General features: G+C 42.9%; 1 protein-coding gene and 1 long non-coding RNA gene across 6 annotated transcripts in view; both read right to left on the reverse strand.

Moving 5' to 3' along the window:
• Positions 1–2,312: 2,312 nt before the first annotated feature.
• Positions 2,313–9,133, reverse strand: LOC118974231 (uncharacterized). Its single transcript, XR_005063820.1, has 3 exons — positions 8,588–9,133; positions 2,580–2,682; positions 2,313–2,447 (listed from the first exon to the last, which is right to left on the reverse strand). It is a non-coding gene; the product is annotated as an uncharacterized LOC118974231 (long non-coding RNA).
• A 7,771-nt stretch (positions 9,134–16,904) lies between these two features.
• Positions 16,905–19,717, reverse strand: part of TRAF5 (TNF receptor associated factor 5) — a 49,308-nt gene continuing 46,495 nt past the window's right edge. For all 5 annotated transcript variants that reach the window (XM_037070990.1, XM_037070988.1, XM_037070987.1 and 2 more), the window contains one exon: positions 16,905–19,470. In XM_037070990.1, coding sequence (XP_036926885.1) covers positions 18,893–19,470 — 578 coding nt within the window. In that variant the 3' untranslated portion in view covers positions 16,905–18,892. The remainder of the gene's footprint in view (positions 19,471–19,717) is intronic.

Raw genomic sequence — 19,717 nt, forward strand, 5'->3', positions numbered from 1 at the left:
AATAAATGCAATGATCGAAAGGATGGAAAATTTTTTTATTATGATGAAGCTACATTCACTTTCTGTCAAAAATAAAAAACAAATGTTAGAACTAGAAATTCTAAGGAAAACAAAGACTGTACAAGAAGGTCATGGTTTAAGTATGAAGCAACACTAACACATAGCACGGTTTTAAGCAGCTGATGGGATGGTAAATGTACTTGATGTAGGGACCTAAAACATTCTCCTTTGAAAGTCCCTGGAACCATTATATCAGGTCAATAAAAGGGAAACATATAATCCCAGCACAAGACTTGGCAGTGCAATGACGATACTTATACAGTGACAATAATGGAAATGCTGATTATTGATTTTGAACCTTTAAAGTAAGTCTATGAACAAAAAAAGGAGTAAGGTAATTTTGGCTGTAGATCAGACTATAAATGCTAACTATTGAAAACATAAAAAATATAGTGGGGAGAAAAATTGGAGGAAAGAGTAGAGGTGCCTATATAAAAGAGAATGTAATAACTGACTAAACTTGTTGAAACAAAAAGTAGAGTTAAAAGTATATGAGGTCTGTCCAGAGGTATCCAGCCATGCAATATGAAATATAGAGACATTTATTGAAGAAGATACAAGATACAAAAAACATTGTACATAAGACAATGATGCGTCAGTTCCCTTCAAAGTAAGTACCTTGGGCCCTCACACGGTTCTCCCAATCACCATCAGCTGCCCCACTGTATTTTCCTGAATCTCACTGAGAGTCTGAAATCACTTCCCTTTCAAAGGTGATTCTAGCTTTGGGGGAAAGCCAGAAATTGTAGGATGCCAAACCTGGCACTTAGTCACCAGAGTGATTTGATATTTTCCTAGAAAACTTTGCGTGAGATGTGACATGTGAGTGGGCGCATTGTCATGATGAAGCTGCCAATCACCAGTTGCCCATAGCTGTGGCCTTCTGAATCATCTAAATAGTTTCTGCAGATGAATGTTCAAGCTTAACACAAAATTTGATGCAGATTCGCTGCTCTACTTGCTCAGTCATTTTGAATGTGTTGGCCACACAGTACACATGCTCTCTCACCCACATCCACTATCCCCATTGACTAGTACAGAGAAATCGTCATGGTTTATGCGCGCGCATTCCAGTCCGCTGTCCTTGGCTGCCAGGTTGAATCTATGTTGTGACACTCATTCTTGTTATATTAACAATGGCTCGACTTTTTCTGGACACACCTTGTATTTATTAATGTCAAATTAACTAATGTTAAAACTAATTGTAATACAACTAACAAGGAACTGAGAAGAAAAGGGAGGTGAGACAAAGGAATAATTTAAGCGATCTAATCAATGGATATTGTCTACAGTTGAATGTAGAGAACATGTATTATAATTCGATTGCCCAGTATCTGATTTTCCTTCCTATGTTTGGTGAACAGGCCAATAGTTATGTTTCCAACTTCCAATGCAGCTGGGACAGGAGCATGTGATCTAGGCTTAGTCAATTACTGCCTAGGAGACAGTGACACAAAGAAGCCTCCATTATGTAGTGGTGGCAGAAATATACAGGGCCTAGTGGCTGCAGCGGCAGGGATGACAGGGGTGGCATTTAGTGACCATGGCAATGCCACTCGAGGCATCCAGATTCAGTAGTGGCAGTGGTGGCCGAGTGCCCTTACCAAACTGTGCCTGCGGCATGACTCTGCCTGTAGTTCTGGTTGCAGAGTTTTCTCTTTGTTCCACATTCAGAGATTAGTTCTCTGGGCTTCTTGGTGATTCTGTGGGTTACTCGATATCCTCCAATAAATTTCTTCCCCACTTAAATCAGTCAGAGTCAGTTGCCTTTGCTTACAACCAAGAACTTTTATTAGCCCACTGATGAATCAAGAAATAGAAGTGCAAGCATATTATCCAGAAAAGAATCAGAAACCCAAATATCGGCGGTGGTTAATTTTTTAGCTCATAATAAACCTTCCCGAATTCTCCTCTCCTGGCTTTGTCTGGGAAAGGCCTACTTATCCTCTAATTCTCTATTTAGATAGTATTTCCTACTCAAAACTTTTCCTGGTCCCCTTAAGACACGCATACCAAGTCCTAGCACTCTTCTTCATTGTAATGGACTGTTTATCTGTCTTTATGGCTTACTACGATAAAAGCCCCTTGACTGATGGGGTCATGGCATGTTTACCATTAAGCCTGGCACACAGTGGGTATTCTCAATAAAGAAACACTTGTTGAATAAGCAGAAGTTATGAAGGAGTTTTAACAATTTTTAAAAAATAATCTAATATAAATAAAAAACCTTAATAGGGTGACAAACATCCCTTCAGTACTTGAATCCATCTGGCTTCCCGAAGATAAGAAAAACTAAACACACAGTCATCTGAAGAATAAGATGTTGATCTACGCTGGGGCTGGTGCTGTTTGGGTTCTGCTCTTTTTTTCCTTTTGTTTGTGTTTACCTTAGATTGATATGAAATATGACATAATTATTCTCTCAAATATTGGCAACAAGTGAGAGAGAAACAAATGAAATAATTTATAAAGTGTATTTGAAATTACTCAAAAGGCCTTAAAGCAAGAAAAATGCCTACCTTCGTTTCTGCCGGTCTCAGCACCTTTAAGGTGTGTGAACTTCATGTGTGAACTTGCGCATGTGAACTTCGTATCTGTGTCTGTAAGACCTGCCTGCCGTGTCTGTAAAACCAAAATACTGACAAGCCATTACAGAATTTAAAAAGCCAAATGATGTTTTTTGGAACAAAGAAAATGATACCACATTTTAAATTCTGAATGGAGAGTCAGGTATTAGTTATTCACAAAATAGTTTTATATTTCCATTAAATGGTCACCATTCATACACATAATTTGAGTATCTGGCACCAAAACAAAAATCAAATGTGTATTTCCATAATCTTGGAAAAATCTCATACACATCTGATCAAATTAAGAACACTTTTTAGTTGACTTTGCTTTATAGCCTAAAAGAACAAGAATTTAGTACTGATGTGGTTATATTTTTGGATTGCATTATGTCCAACTGGTTTTCTTCACTGATGAAGGGAAACAGCAATTGCTATAAACTGAATTGTATCCCTGCAAAATTCATTTACTATTGAAGTTCTAACCCCCAAATGACTACATTTAGAGAGTGTCTTTAGGAGGTAAAGTTAAATACGATCATCAGGGTGCAGCCTTCATCTGATGGGACTGGTGGCCTCATAAGAAGAAAGATACCTCCACTCCACCCCCTCCATACACACCAGCACAAGTGGGACAGGCCGTGTGAGGATGCGCCAAGTAGGAAGTTATCACAGGCCCAGGACAGAGCTCTCACCAGAAATCAGACACTGCTGGAACCTTGCTCTTGAACTTCCTAGCCTCCTGAACTGTGAGAAAATAAATTCCTGTTGTTTAAAAGCCACACAGTCTGTGGTACTGCAGTATCACAGCAGCCCGAGTGGACTAACAGACGACGGAGGAGAGGTGTGATTGTGGCTTCAGGGCTGAGACGTTCTCCCTGGTACCTGCAGCTCATCATTCCTGTCTCCTTCTTGGGCCCCGGTTTTCCCCCCACCCTAAACGATAGGCCATCTTAGGGCTCCGTCCTCAATCTTTTGATTTAGCTCTTCTCTACCCGTTCCTCAACTTTAGTACACGTAAGAAACACAAAAACGCTTTTAAAAGGCAGACTCCTGTGCTCCACACCCAGACATCTTCATTAGATCTGGAGGGAGACCTCTAGCAACTCAAGACACCTCGACACCACACTTTGAGAAACACTGCTCTCTTAGAAATTTCATGTTGTGGTACAATTTCGATGAATATATTAGGACTCCTTCCGCCCTTTTATTTGTCCAGGTAATAAACATTTTCCTTAGAACGCCTGTTACCACTCTGCACTTTAAAGTAAAACCTAGCTCTTTGAAGACTTAGTCATTTCGGAAGGTAAAATCATGTTTCTCCTAGTGCGTGCATTCATACACCTAATTCATTTACCAAGCCCCTGATCAGGTACTGGAAATGCAGGGGTGAGCAAAAAAAAGACAACAATTCTACATTCACATAGTTTACGTTCTAGTTTTGGGAGAAGAAGCAAAATAATTTCTAAGGATAATTGTTATGAAGAAAATGCACAAGCGATGTAATTGATAATGCCCTGGTGGATAGCAATGCCTCCTTCTAACAAGGTGGCACTCGGCCCGAGATTTGAAAGACGAGGACCATTCATCCAAGTGAAAGAAAAGAACTTGTAGGAAAAAACTTTCAATCAGATGGAAGGTAAGTTCAAAGGCCCTGAGGCAGGAACAAGTTCAGCATTTTTGACCTTCAGAAAGATGGCAGGCAAATCTGGAGCACAGTGGTCAAAGGGAAATGATATGGAATGAGGTAATCAGCAAGCCACCTTAAGCTAGAAAATGTTAAAGTATAAAACCAGCTTTACACTTAGGAGCTGAGATTTCATCCCACATATATTATAGTGGGAAACAATGGGAGGGTTGGTTATAAGCAGGAGAGTGTCGAGATCTGATAAGTGACAAAGCATAATAAAAAAAATCATCACCAAAATGGATGTCAAGAAGCTCGTTCTGTTTCCTTAAAGGAGTTTTATAGATTCTGGTCTTACGTTCAAGCCTGTAATCAATCCATTTTGAATTGACTTTGTGTGTAATGCAAGATAGCAGTCCGGTTTTCCCAATACCATTTGTTGAAGAAGTGCTTCATTCCCCACTGTGGTTTTGGGAGCCTTGTCGAGGATTGGTTGACCATATGCATGAGTGTATTTCTGGGCACTGTATTTTGTTTTATTGGCCTATGTGTCTTTTTTTTTTTAAACGTCTGAAGCAAGTTGCGTTATCACAACTTTGAATCTTGTCACAATGTGGTTGCTACTTGGAATCTAGCAGGTAGAGGCCAGGGATGTAGCTATCTCAAAATGCATAGAAAAGCTCTTCACAGCAAAGACTAATCCAGCCCTACATGGCAAGCGGAGAGATTGAGGAACTCTGTCCTTGTCCAAAACACCCAAATCCCTTACTTGCAGTACTGTAACTGCCAGCTGAGGGTCCTGCTTTTACTTTTAGCCTTTATACAAAGCACAGCTAAATGATCTTTTAAAATCACAAATTTTAATTGAATTGTAATTGACATATAATATTAGTTGGGGGTTCAGTCTTTCACCACTAAGTATGAAGTCAGCTCTAGGTTTTGTAGATGCCTTTTATCAGGGTCCTCTTTATTCCTAATTTGTTATTTATTCACTTGTTTGTTTTTGGAACACTGATATGAAGACAGCTACATACTTTGTATAGCTATGTACACCTTCTATATGTTTGCTCTCTGTAAATATACACACTTTTAGGATAGAAAGAAAGGCACAGAGACCAGTGCTCTTGGAGAGACTACCAAGACCACGTCCAATGCTACCACCCACTCCTTACCTGCCATTTCGGCCATGCAGCCTCTTTGATGGGGATGGGGGTGGGGTGCTTAACTGCAGCAGTAAGCAGTCTTGTTTGGGAAGCCTGAATAGGGCCAGGCAAAATGCAGCTGGCCAGGAGCCCCAGCCATTGAGTCCTCTTGGGAAGCAAGTCACATCGCCAGTTTTCCTGATCACAGGCGCTGGCCATTTCTACAGCTATTAAACCACCAATGACCTCTAGATGGGTTAACTCTGTTTGGGATTAAAGAAACATTTTTTTTTTCCACATCTTGGTTAGGCTGATTTTTTCTTTTCTTTTTCTATTTTTTAAGAAAACAGATGAACCTGTTTCATGAGTTCATGGTGCATGAGTTCTTAAAATCATGGATGGTGGATTTCAGCCAAATGCATTTTTTAAACATTTTTTTGGTGGCAGGTCATCTATTGATGAAAAACATGCAGTTTTTCTTGCGAAGTCTGTTAATATGGTGAGTAATACTAGGAATTTTCAAATGTTGAACTAGCCTTCAACTCCTGGGATAAATAAAACAGTCACAAAGTTTTTTTTTACACATTGCTGGATTCAATTTGCTAATTTTTCTTTTGAGGGTTTTTTTTTTATTGGCAACTGTGTTCATGAGGGACATCGATTTGTTTTTCTTTAGTATTTTATCTGGCTTTGGTATCTGGTAACATTGATGTCATATCATGGGTTGGGGAGTTTTCCTTCCTCTTTTTTTTTGGAAGAGCTTGTGTAAAATAACGATTATTTTGTCCTTAAATGTTTGGTAAAATTCACTGGTGAAACTACATGGCACTGGAGAGTTTTCCTCTTTGTTACATATTGACCTTATCTGTTCCCTCTTGGGTGAATTTTGGTAGTTTTAACAGTGGCACATTTCATCTGAGATGTTAAATTTGTTAAGTAAAGAGTTTTTTTTTTTAAGATTTTATTTATTTATCTTTAGAGGGGAAAGGAAGGAGAGAAGGAGAGAAACATCAATGCACTGTATGGTTGCCTCTCGTGAGTCCCCGGCTGGGAACTGGCCCGCAACCCAGGCATGTGCTCTGACTGGGAATCGAACCACGATTGTGTGGTTCACAGGCCTGAGCTCAATCCACTGGGCTACACCAGCCAGGGCTAGAGTTTTTTTTTAGAATCCTCTTATTATGCTTTTTAACGTCCAACATCATTAGAGTAGGTATGTTATAGAAATGACCTAGTACAATTAAACACAAAACAAAGTAGAGAAAGAACGTAACTGCAGCTGTACAAACCTCAAATTTTGTTATCACTGACTCTGTCCTGTCTTTCAGTTCCATATCCAGCCAGATACCAAGTCCTTGGCATGGCCCTTCAACATTTCCTAACCAGCTTACCTAAATAAACTACTGCACCTATCACCTAATGAGGCTCACTGCCTTTCCCTACAGCCTTCACGTTGCTGCCTGACTGACCTCCTTAGACTCCCAGTGGTTCTGCACAGCTTATAAGGTACAGGCCCTCCAATCTTGCCTTTTTGAAGATTTTATTTATTTATTTTTAGAATGAGGGGAGGGAGAGAGGGATAGAATCATCAAAGTGTGGTTGCCTCCCACACCCCCTACTGGAGATGTGACCTTCGACCCAGGTATGTGCCCTGACTGGGAATGGACCTGGGGACCCTTTGTTCTGCAGACCAGTGCCCAATCCACTGAGCTGCACCAGCCAGGGCTAGTCTTGCCTTTTAAATTGCAGTTAATTTTATTTCTCTAAATTGGGGGCTTTTAACATGCAGGCTTTGAAGGGGAGGAATAGGTTATGAATCTCTTAAAATTGAGTGTAAAATGATGTGTAAATGTGAATTTTACTTCCAGAGCAAGGTCTATAGCCATTATCAGATATTCAAAGTCCTAGGAGAAGCCTTAAATCGAATCCTCTTTCTGTAATGTATCAAGAACACATGATAAAGCCTCCCAACAGCCCTCACCTCAGTACAGAGTGATCACTCCTTTCTTTGAGCTTTGATTCACAGCATTGTAATGATCTCATCTAACCTTAACATTTTACAGATGAGTCAACAAATCTAGCACTTAGCTATTTTGTCCAAAGTCGCTCCTGTAGAATTTATTTCCTGTGCAATGGGGTTAGTGTTTATCTGCCATTTTCTTGGCTTTTTTAAAAAAAAGATTTTATTTATCTTTAGAGAGGAAGGGAAGGAGAGAATGAGAGAAATACCAATGTATGGTTGCCTCTCCTGAGTTCCCTGCTGGGAACTGGCCTGCAACCCAGGCATGTGCCCTGACTGGGAATCGAACCGCAATGGTGTGGTTCGCAGGCTAGAGCTCAATCCAGAGCTACACCAGCCAGGGCCCATTTTCTTGGCTTTTTATAAATAAATGTCATATTTCTCCTTGAGGCCGGGAATTACATTTCAAAGTTCTTTGTAACTAATTTATACAAACTGCTCAAACGTTTTCCAAGAACAATGCTAATGATGACTGTCACACTGACACAGGGGAGGAAGGCTGTGTGAATGAGTACTGATGTGAAATATTGCTAAACTCCGAGCTTAGATACCTGATGAAAGGGAACAACGGTAGGTGTGCAGAGATCTGGAAAAGTTCTTTGACAAAGGCCAAATGTCCAGAAACCAGAACATTCGAGAAAGCATTCAGAAAAAATTCCTTAGGAGAAGCAACAATCAGAGAGGGCTGCCCAGGTATTTGGGAATGAGAAAGTGGTAAGGGCACCAGCTTTGAATACTGGAACTACACAGTATTCAAATTTCACCTCTATTGAACCCATGCGACTACCTCAAACAAATTATTTCACTTTTCTCGGCCTCTCAGAGTGTTCTCTGTTATCTACCTAAGGAGTGACACGACGACTAAATAAAATAAGGCGTATAAAACGCTTAGGTCAGTGTCTTACTCTGAAGGCATTCTCTCCTTAATGTTGTTTCTATTATTTAATAACAGGAGAGATTTAGGAGGGAAGGAGGGGCGCTGCGCCCAGATGGGGAATCCCTAGGAGAGCTTTTCATTTAAAGAGGGAAGATTCCGAAGCAGCCACAAAGAGTGCACTCCTTCCGAAGGGCGCTGGGGAAGGAAGTGGAGGTGGGAACACTCCACGGGGTGTGTCCGCAGGCCGCCCACGTGGGAGGAAGAGCTAAGAGGAGCGTCGGACCGAAAACTCACCTTCCAGAGTACAGCAGGACCTCGCATAACGTGTTTTTGTTCAGCCTGGTTTGGTTGATGAGATGTGCTGGGAACTTGGCTTGTTTATATCAACTAGTCTAGGATGAAATTAGTTCCCTTATACTAGTTTTGCTTCAAGCCGCAAAAACTACCAGCGACATTGAGGATTTACTGTACATATGAAAAGCCAGTGATTGTTTATGATTGAGACGCTCATCAGAAAGGGCTCATCTTCTGGGGAAACCCTGAACGCGGGGCGCGGCCGGTTTCGGGGATTCCTGGCGACCTTCCGGGAGTGACCGAGAAGCCGGGGAGACACTCGGGGAAGGGTAGAAAGTAAACGCCGGTGCGGCCTCTTTCTCGCCACAGCTCCGACTGGGGCGAGCACTTGCTGGAAACTGCAGGGGAAACGACCTTTCTGGGGGCGGGGGTCAACCACAGCCTGAAGACGCTGCGGAACCTCGGCTGCGAACCGCGGAGGCTGAACGCCAACCGCGAAGCGCAGCGGCCGCTGGGCCGGGCGGGGCTTCCGGGCGCACGCTTACGTCAGCGGCTGGAAACGTCCCGCCCACGTTGATAGGGGCGGGGCTCACGCGGCTCTTCCGGCCGCGCAGCCTACGGTTTAACGCCTTGGGTTTGACACTTCGGATAACGTTTCCGCGCACTTCGTCTCAACCTCAAACCGTGAAACCCAATTCTGTAACAAGTTGCCAACAAACTGCAGCATTTTCCCGGAATTTATTTGGGGTTCCACTTCAAATTCTGTAATAGATTGACGTCATATGTCAGTTTTCCCGGGATTTTCCTTTCTTTTTCTTTTTGGGGTAGATTAATTTGCCCGGATTTGACACCAGTACAATGTTGGGACCATCCAGCAATGTGGTTATTTCTCCATGAATTCAAGTCTTCCCTTGTTATTCATGCGAAGTCTTGAAAGTTTCTTGCTGTTTTGCACATTTCTTTTTAGTTTTTTTTTTTTCTAGCAGTTTTTGTGGCTGTTTTAGTTTACTCTTCCTAATGGACCCTAGGATAATTTATTTGAGTTTTGGTATGTTGATCTGGTCACTCCGCTGAATCTGTGTATTCTAGTAATTCTTGGATTTTGTAGGTAAGAATTCATCTGTAAATAACAATTTTGGCTTTCTCCAAGAATCCGGTACATCACTGTGTAGTAGCCTCAGGGGTAGTTCTTTCCAGAAGTTCCTTGGGTTGCATATTGTTTCCTTCGTGTTTTCTGAAGGTTTTTTCCCCCCTTTTTAGAGAGGGTGTGTGTGTGTGTGTGCCTCCCACCCCTCTCCACCCAGCCCCCTACTTTGGAGAGAATGGGAGCTTCTGGGTGTAAGGGTAAAGGAGGGAGAAAGAGAGGGAGAGAAACCTCAATACGTGGTTGCTTCACACATGGCCCTTACTGGGGACCTGGACACCAACCCAGGGATGTGTCCTGACTGGGAATCAAACTGGCAGCCCTTTGGTTCCGCCCACGGAATCCGGAGCTCAATCCACTGCCAGGGCTCCTGAAGGGCTTCTTAAAGGCACTTCGCACTTCTCCTAGTTTGCCAAGTCATCTTACAGGTATTTTTTAAGATCAGAAATATGTATTAAGTATTACCAAATACCATCTTTATTATTTATTAGTCTGATAGATTAAAAATCATCTAAGATTTTCTCCACTATTCTACAGTAATAGAACAATGGTAGTGGGTTTTCTAATGTTGAAATATCTATACAGTCATGGTATGTATCTTTCCATACATTGCTGGGGGCTGTGTACTGTGTATTTCATTTAGGATTTTTGTGCCTGTGTCCATAAGTGAAATTGTCTAGTTCTAAAGAACTTGTCTAGTTTTTTTAAAGTATATTTTATTGATTATGCTATTACAGTTGTCCCAATTTCCCTCCCATTTCCCCCTCCACCTGGTACCACCTTCCTCCTAGCAATCCTCACATTATGTCCACGGGTCATGCATATAAGAACTTGTCTAGTTTTGATGTCAGTTTATACTAGGTCTTAAAATGGACCAAGCAGATGAACTTCTTTTTATGTGACCTGCAATACACACGGCATGTGAGTAACCTGTGCCTTTGGTTTTGAAGAACTCATCTTAAAAGTCATCTGGGTGTGGTGACTTTTCTTTTTTTTAAAATTTTATTTATTTATTTTTAGAGGGGAAGGGAAGGAGAGAGGGAGAGAAATATCAGTGTCTGGTTGCCTCTGCCGGGGACACACAATGTATCGCGTGTCCCCTGCTGGGAACTGGCCTGCAACCCAGGCACGTGCCCTGACTCGGAATCAAACTGCGATCCTCTCGTTCGCAGGCCTGAGCTCAGTCCACTGAGCTACACCAGCCAGGGCTTGGGTGTGGTGACTTTTCAAGGGATAAATATTTTCTTTCTTGGAAAAGTACCCATTTTCAAATTTTCAAATTGATTGGTATAAAATTTTCTAGAGCATTACTGAAATTTTTGATCTTATATTATCCTTATTCATTTTTATACATTCTGTTGAAATCAGTTGTTATCTTTTTCTTGATCTGATTTATTGAACCAGCTTTTGACTTTATTGATAACCTCTTTTAAAGTTTTTCTTTAATTTGTCTTTATTAATACCTTATTTGGGGGGTTTATTTGTACTTTTTGTAGCATCTTGAAAACTCTTTTTAAATGTTTAGCATGAAATATTACAGACATTTGTGAAGTTACAGAGAACAATATAATGAACACTTCTGTACTGATTTCATATTTTAATATTTTCCACATTTTAGTACTTTTCCATATTTGCTTCAGATTTTAATATTTCATACGCACTTAGAGCCTCTTGCAAACCCCTTCTGGAATCTCATTCTCCCCTTTTCTTCCGCAGAATTAACTCCTCCCCCGAATGTGGTTTCTATCATTCCCCTGAGAGCTTTCATGCTTTCGTCACCCAGAATTATGCTTGTGAAAGCCATCTGTGTTGATTCATGTGGGGTTCTAGCTTTTTCATTGTAACTGCTGCATGGAATTCCATTCATATGACTATACAGCAATTTGTCCATTCTCTAGTTGCTAGCAACTCAGCAAGTTTCTGCTTTTGCCATTCCAACATGAGTTAATGGGCATTCTTGTACATATCATGTCAGCACGGGCAAGAGTTTTGGGGTACAGGCCTACAAATGGAGTTGCAGGGGTTGAGGGTTTTCACACTTTCACTCTCTGCGATCTAGCCTGTAGATGGGTTTGCCCGGTTTGCCCTTCCACCAGGGGTGTGGGAGAGTTTCTGTTGCTCCACATCCGTGCCATCTTTTGTCAGTTTATTTGCTTGTCTTTATTATCAACATTGCTGATAGTAAACTCTCTTGTATGTGTCTTCTGGTACGCATATACAAGAGTATCTCTGAATATATACCCAGGAACGGAATTGTCAGCTCAGTTTTGTTTTAGATATGTATGTAAAAACATATACGTGTGAGCCCCCCACAGTAGCGGTATTTTCTCATTTAATAGTTTGGATTTAGCATGTTTGGATTTAATTCTAAATAGTTTTTTTTCTATCATGCTTCCTATTGTTTTCTTTGGTTTGATAAAGTGCCTTTTTCCAGTTTTTTTCTCTACTGGTTTGAACGTTGTATGTTCAATTTTTGTTCTAATGGTTCCTCTGACTATATTTTAACTCATTTTAATTTGTATTTTTACATAAACATCTATAGAGTGGATCAGTACCCATATGAAACATTCTTATATGGTGGTTAAGAGTGGAGCCTTTGAGGCCAGGCTGCCTGGATTCGACTTCTGGCTTTCCCACTTACTAGCTGTGTAATCCAGAGCTTATTAATGACCTCTCTGTTTCCCAGTCACCTCATCTGTAAATAGGGATAAAACTGTATATAACTTATAAGATTGTTGTGAGGACATTCATATATAGTTAGTCCTAAGAAGTCCTTAGGACTTCTAATCTATGTGCTTAGTACATAGCACATAGATTTCTTAAATGACCAGTATTTTCATCTATGAAATGGGCATAATACCTGCCTAGCAGGTTTGTTATAGTCAGTGAGTTATTATATATATAGTTCATTTTAATACACTGAGCATCTTCTATGCACTTGAATGAGACACGAGGAGTTTATGATCCAGTAAGGGCACAGACATGTCACCACTATTGCAATGGGATGTAATCTTAATACTTTTCCCATGTCCTCTCTTGTCCCCTTCTGATCTGTACTCCACACAGAGCAAGTTTTTAGAACACAGATCATGCATTGCCCTGCCAAAATCATGTCAACTTTCATTACCTTTGCATAAACCATGAACTTCTCACCATGACTTCAGCTCTAGAATCTGGGCCCTGCCTTCTCTTCTAACCTCACGAAGTGCCACTCTCCTCTCTTCTAGCAGACTCCCACCACACTGGTCTCTTCTCCATTGCTAAACCAATTCTTTCACTGTTGTTCACTGCTTAACGACCAGGATACATTCTCAGAAAAGAGTCCTTAGGCAGTTTCATCACTTACACAGATCGAGATGGCACAGCCTACCGCGCGCCTAGCTTGTATGGTAGAGCCTGTTCTCTGAGGCTGCAAACCCGTACTGCACGTTATTGCACAAAGCAACATGAGATTAAATCAAGCACAAGAAAAACTGATGCAGTAATAAAGAGATGCTGTAAACACAAGGTGCATGAGGCTGCTGCAGGCGTAACATGGCATACTGTTTCAGGGCCAACTTTCTATGAAAGAGTTTAGAAAGACTCTTTGTAGACAACTTTGTAGAAAGCGTGCACTTTAAAATAAAGGTGAGAAGGATAGCATAGTAAATACACAAATCAGCAACTGTCATTGTCATCATCAAGCATCACATGCTGTACCTAATTGTGTGTGCTGTACTTTCCTACAACCAGCAGTGCATTGTGTGACTGCACACCACCGTCCCCACAAACACAATTAGTGTAATGTGTGTGCTGTGACTTCACAACATCACTGGGTGACAGGAAGTTCTCAGCTCCATTATAATCTTAGGGGTCCACCATCATGTGTGTTGTCTGTGGTTGGTGGAATTGTCAGTACGTGGCACCGAACTGTATCCTTGGGGCCCTCTGCCCAAAATGCTCATCCTACCTGCTCATTCTATGGCTGACTCACCTTTCAGGTCCAGCCTGATTCAGTTAGGTTCTTAGTTACGAAGAACAGAATCTGCTCTGCCTGGAGAAGAACCTAATATATGGAGCTCACGGAACCTCCAGGAAGACCAGAGGCCAGGTGTGGGGGCAGGTCTGCCAGTGCTCTGGCGAAAAGCCACTGCTGCCACCACCACATGACACCCACAGACAGTCCGTGGAAGTAAGGCCCAGGTGTCAGAATCCCCACCTCGGGCCCCTCACCCCCTCACCCCCGCAGAGCCGGGGCTGGGTGCATTTCCTTCTTTCATCTCGCTAATCTTTCTTGCAAAAAATGGGGGCTCTTTCCAACTGCATCTTCAAGTTGAAGATTTGCATGGCTATGCCCGACTGGAGGGGCCTTGGCCCCATGCCAAGGCAAGTTTCTCACAGGAAATTCCTCAGAGGTTAGAAGGGCGGTCAAAAGTGAACACCAAGTGCCACATTGCCTGAGCATAAAGGCCTTTCCTGACAGCCCAAAGCACGAATGTCTTCTCACCACCCAGGCCCTGTCCTTTCACTGTAGTCTGTTGTCTTCAAGGCACCTACCACAACTTACATACTTTTCTGGGCAAGTGCCTTGTAAGTCCTGGAGCTGGAGTCTGGTCTCCCCATAGAGGTTCATTCCAACAGGTGTGTTCAGCCAAAAATACTTTTTTAAATCGAAAAACATATCCCGAGGATATGTTTATTGATTTTAGAGAAAGGGGAAGGGAGAGAGGGGAGGGAGAGAGAAACAGTGATGTGAGAAACATTGGTTGCCTGCTGTACGTGCCTGACTGGGGACTGAACCAGTAACCTAGGTACGTGCCCTGACCAGGGATGGAACCCACAGCACTTTGGTGCACAGGACACCACTCCACTCAACTGAGCCACCTGGCCAGGGCCAAAACAGTGTTTTAAATGTGCTTTAGTCTTTAACAGTCTCTTGGAAGAAGAAAAGCCTCAAAGGGGCTCCAAGTCACCGTTCCCAACGGCTCCCATTGATCCATATTCCCATTTTTCTTTCATTCTTTCCAATCCTTGTGTGGATTGGTAGAGCTTTTTTCTTCATAAAGTTTGCTCCTAGGGCCCTCCGTTGGAATGTTTCCTGCCTGTTCTCTTCTTTTGCATCATGAACATTCAGAACTGATTTGAAAAATACATTTTGAGGGGAGGTGGGAGAGTTGAAGGACGATGTCTTTATCAGACAGGAGACTGGAAACATTCACACACGGATATTTTGGTTCACCACCACCTGTGGTTGACCTCCAGATTATGTTTCCTGAGGACAGGGAAAATATCTGCCCTATTGGCCTGTAACACAAAAATGTGGCAAATACACAATTTACCCTTATTTTCTGGGGAAAAGAAAAGGAGGAAAGTCCACAACTGAAGTAAAGATGAGGAAATACACAGCACAGAGCAGGGACTCAGCCTAGTAAAGGGCAGGGTGGGGTGTGCAGTGAATAGCGCTGGCTTGGGAAGGCCTCCTGGAGAAGGGGGGACAACACAGACTCTTCAAGGGCGAGAGTTCAGCAGAGGAGGAGGTGAGGGCAGAGAAGAGTATTCTGGTTAGAAGTATGGCAGAAGCTCCAACAAATGGCAGACAGCTCGGGTGCCACTGCTAAGTGAGAAGTAGCAGAACTGTCCGGAGGTGAGGCTGGAGGGCCAGAGGTGGGCACTCGAGGTCTTGTACACCACGCCAAGGAGGCGGACTTTGTCCTGGGGTTGCTGGAGCCGGTAGATGCGGTGGGGAATCATTCCCAGATTTTCATTTAGAGGTTCCTGTGTGGCAGTGTGAAGTTGAACTTGAAAGAGGTAAAAGAAAAAAAGAATTGCAAAGCAAAATAATGTAGGCTGTAATAGCGATACGTAGGAGTAATTTTAAAATTTATCTGGAGGTCATATTGGCAGAACTGGGTGGGTGCAGATGGAGTCAGGGAGGGAGGAATTTGGACCAGTGTCCAAGCTTCTCAGGATGGTGATGTCATTACCTGGGGCAGAATGAACAGGAGTCAGAAGTTGGCAGTGGAAGGTTTCCAGTTCACTTCTGGTGCAGTTGACTTTAAAGTCCCTGTAGGACTTCTGAGTTCAGGTGGTCAGCAGGTACTGGGTGTATGTCTGCAGCTTAAGCAAAGGCAGGGTCAGAGGTACAGACTGAGGAGGGAGCAATGTGCGGGTGGATAAGGAGCTCAAGAGTCAGCTGCGGGGGCCCTGGCCAGAGAGCTCAGTCGGTTGGAGCGTTGTCCCAACATGCCGAGGCTGGTCGGACACGCACCAGAAGCAACCAGTGAAGGCATAGATGAGTGGAACAAGTCTATGTTTGTTTCTCTCTCTCTCTAAGTCAACTTTAAATTTTTTTTACAGAAGAGTTAACTGTCGGGTGTGCTGGAAACAACTATTCTCAGGGTGGCATTTGGTCGTGTGTACTTCCCTCTCCCACCTCACTTGTACTTCCCTTACCTATGACCATTCTCTCTGCAAATGCTTTGTAGCCTCCTCTCACTCCTGCCCTAAGATTTGGTGGTCTCGGGTGATTGCACTGCCTGAGTCCCCTACTGTGTGTCTATCAAAACTCTATCTCCAGCCCAGAATTCTTATGTAAGATGAAGACCCGTGTGTCCAACCACTTTCTAAGAGTAACTGGCACTGCGGACTCATTGTCCGAGGGGGCCGCACAAAGGGCTGGCGGCTCCGTGTCCTAAGTACACCACTCATCTCCTGGTCTGGGACAGCCTACCCCCACAGAGGGCTGACTTGCACTGGTCTGTGGCTATTTCTTGCTTCTCTGAAAATATCACATTTGGAGATCCAAGGCTAGAAGTCAGATCTGTCAATAGGTATTCGTGTGTGCTCCACCTCCCCACCCTGCGCTAACCCTGCACCTACCTTTGTCAAGGCCAACTCCCATTTCATGGCCAGTATATTTACTTGCTTTTCACCAGGAATCAATATCAAGCCAGAATGGAAATAAAATTTAAATCTTATTAATATACAGAGTTGGGAACAAACAACACCCCTTCTTTATTACAAAATCATAAGCAGGTAATTCTGTAACATAACAATGTCACACTCAAGCACACCACGTGACATTTTAGGTGACATGTTCAAATTAAAACTATAAATTACTACACCCATATTATTACCCTACCAACCACATTTAAGCAGGCCTTACTTCTGCTGGACCCTGTAGAATAAAAATAATTTCATATTATAAAAAAGGAAAAATAGTTGATATGGATATGCTTCTTTAAAACAAAAATTACCTCTTATTTTTCAGTAAAGGAGTGCGTTTTGCTCTAGAATACCTTGTTCTGCTGGGTTTCAGTGATGAAAGGACTCTGAACTCATAAGCAAACTGTGCTATCACGTCCACTTTTTATGTCGGGAAGTTGGTTGAAACACAGTAACAGTATTTTGATAAATTCACTTGAAAATGTTTTCCACATCCACTACTCAACGCCGCTACACCAACATGGCCTTCCACTCCCGAGGAGTTACAGGGGTGGCCTTGGACTTGATCAGAGACACTGAGGACAAACACACAACCACCTGTGTGGTCTAGGGAAAGGCTTCCTGAGTGTGACGTGGGGGGCTGACCATCCGCCGTACCAGGGTTCACCGGCAGCTACAGTGTACTTCTTCACTACACCCCTGCCGTGAACTTCCTTCTTCGCATGTAACCCTTTGGGATGATTTCTGCACTACGAAATGATCTTGAAAGTTTCACAGATAAAAATGAAGAAAGTTTCAATGGCTCCACCTTGAAAATTGAGCGTCTTGAAATTTTCACAGAAGACGTCAAGAAAGTTTCAGTTATTCCAGAAGCCACTGGTGCAGATCATGCCTCTTCTAACAGGTTAACTGTTCAGGAGTTGTAGGGTGCTTGGTCATCACCAGAGTGAGCCTCACTAAGTGGCCCTCAGCCCATGGCACTTGTCACTGCAGAATCAAGGGAGCCAGGCCAAACGGTGAGAAATGCTCAGCAGGGAATTAGGGCTCAGGCGAACGGGGTACTTCTTGTTGACCTCTGGCTTATCAAGGGTCAGCAGGCCTCATCTCAACTTGCATAGACACCCTCAGTGTGAGCACAAATAGATGCATAAGAACATAATCATTTCTGTCCTTCACAGAGTATGCAGGACTTGGACAAGAAAAGTCACACATTTATATAAATGCTCATCTTCATCCCAATTTAGGAATTAAAAATTGCTCTCAAAAAGAATAGGAAATACTAATTTTAATAATCAGTTTGGGATGGGAGTACTTCTGATACCCACCCGAAATTGTGATGGTGTCTTCCCTAGCTTTTAAATTCCTCTGATACATTCATGGATTTTTTCCATCATATACTAAATTCTGTCCATCCTCACATTACTATTACCAAAATACCTTTAAGTTATTTGTATACATTTGTATACATATATACATTAAGTCAAACCTTATTAAAACTCTTAATATTTGTTTCTGATCTTTGAAAATAGTTTTCACACGGTGGAGCCTAATAAAACCTGAAGTTGAGTTGGATGTGTATATCTCCGTATTCACGTGCTTCGTACGTCCTCCGGCTTTGCCTCAGCAGAGACAGTGAAGATACTCACTCTAGCCACCAGTTCCTATGCAGGCTTGCAAAACTGCGTGTCGACGCCTGGTGAATTTCACGAAAATATCTGGAGGTATAGTGCCACAACCCGTCTGTTCCAACTGGACATACTGTCTCCATCAGTACAACACCCATCTACTGATCTGGGACAATCGGCCCCAAAAGAAGGCGTTTGCAGCCTTATGGTCAAGTCTAGAATCAGCAGACCAAATACCCAAGCGTTTCCAATTGGGAATTCCACATCTGTGTTCTCGGTAACATTTACCAGAGAGTATCTTCCCCGAAACCCTGTCCCCAGTAGAGGAACTATGTCCCACACCTTACTTTCAAGAAACTTTCCTGTCTTTCAAGAGATAGAGAAATATAAATAAAGAGAGGATCTCCTAAGTGTTTCATTTCAAAGGGGAGCAGGGTAAAATGTAAAAAGAAGACAGCACTTAGGAAGCTCTTAACTGAGTTCAAACACTAAGGGCAAACCCCCGAATATTTACAAGTGTGCACCAAGTTTAACTTCAGTCACTGGGCTAACCAAAAGTTTCCTCCGTGGTTCTGGACCCCGGAAGTCCTCTTATCACCCCAGAAGCAGTGACTAGAGATCCTCCAGATCAGTTAGGTCCACGGCCACTTTCAAGAACACAGTGTCATCTTTAATGTAGGTGTTCTTGGCATTCTCCAAAGTGGAGTGAGGCACGAAGCGGGGACAGCCAGATGCAATGTTCATCTCCCCATCGGGTCTTTTAAAGCTGCTGCTATTAGGGTCAGCCTTGAAGGTCTCCACAATGTGGTTCTTTTTGCCGCTCTGGTCCAAAAGCATCAAGGTGACCCTCTGTCTGAAAGGCCACTGCAACAGTGAGTCAAACTCCCCTCGCATCACCACAAAGTACAGCGACAGGTGCGTCCCCTTCCCGGTGCCGTCCCCGTTCAGGTACGCTCTGGCGCACAGCCGGTAGCCACAGCGGCTGGTGTAGAAGGGCTGGCTGAAGATGGACACTGTGTGCCCGTCCAGGGCCTCTCTCTTCTTCATTCTGTAGTCGGTCACCTTCCAGATGAGCTTTCCGCTATAGCAGGCCCCTTCCAGCAGTTTAAACCGCTCTTCGTTTCTATTCAGCTGTGCTTTATGGCTGTTGATGTGGGCATCGTGTTTGTGCGTCTCCCCTTCCAAAACCACTGCAAAGAAAGAAAGACGTTCTGTAGGCCTGGGTTGTGTTTAGCACTTGCCCAAAGTGGACTTTTGTTACCTGAATAGAACCAGTAAAATTCTGACATCCTAAAGATGAAGTGGATTCATGTCCACCAGTGGACCATCTGCATTCATGATATCAACTCGGTGAATCTCGCGTCTTGGCAAGACAGCACCAAGGAAACTTGGATGGCCCGTCTCGAGCTGAAGCTCACCCACGTGTAGAGGAGACAC

Source organism: Sturnira hondurensis, unplaced genomic scaffold (assembly GCF_014824575.4).
Source record: "Sturnira hondurensis isolate 20B ecotype Veracruz unplaced genomic scaffold, ASM1482457v3 Scaffold0019216, whole genome shotgun sequence".
NCBI lineage: Eukaryota > Metazoa > Chordata > Mammalia > Chiroptera > Phyllostomidae > Sturnira > Sturnira hondurensis.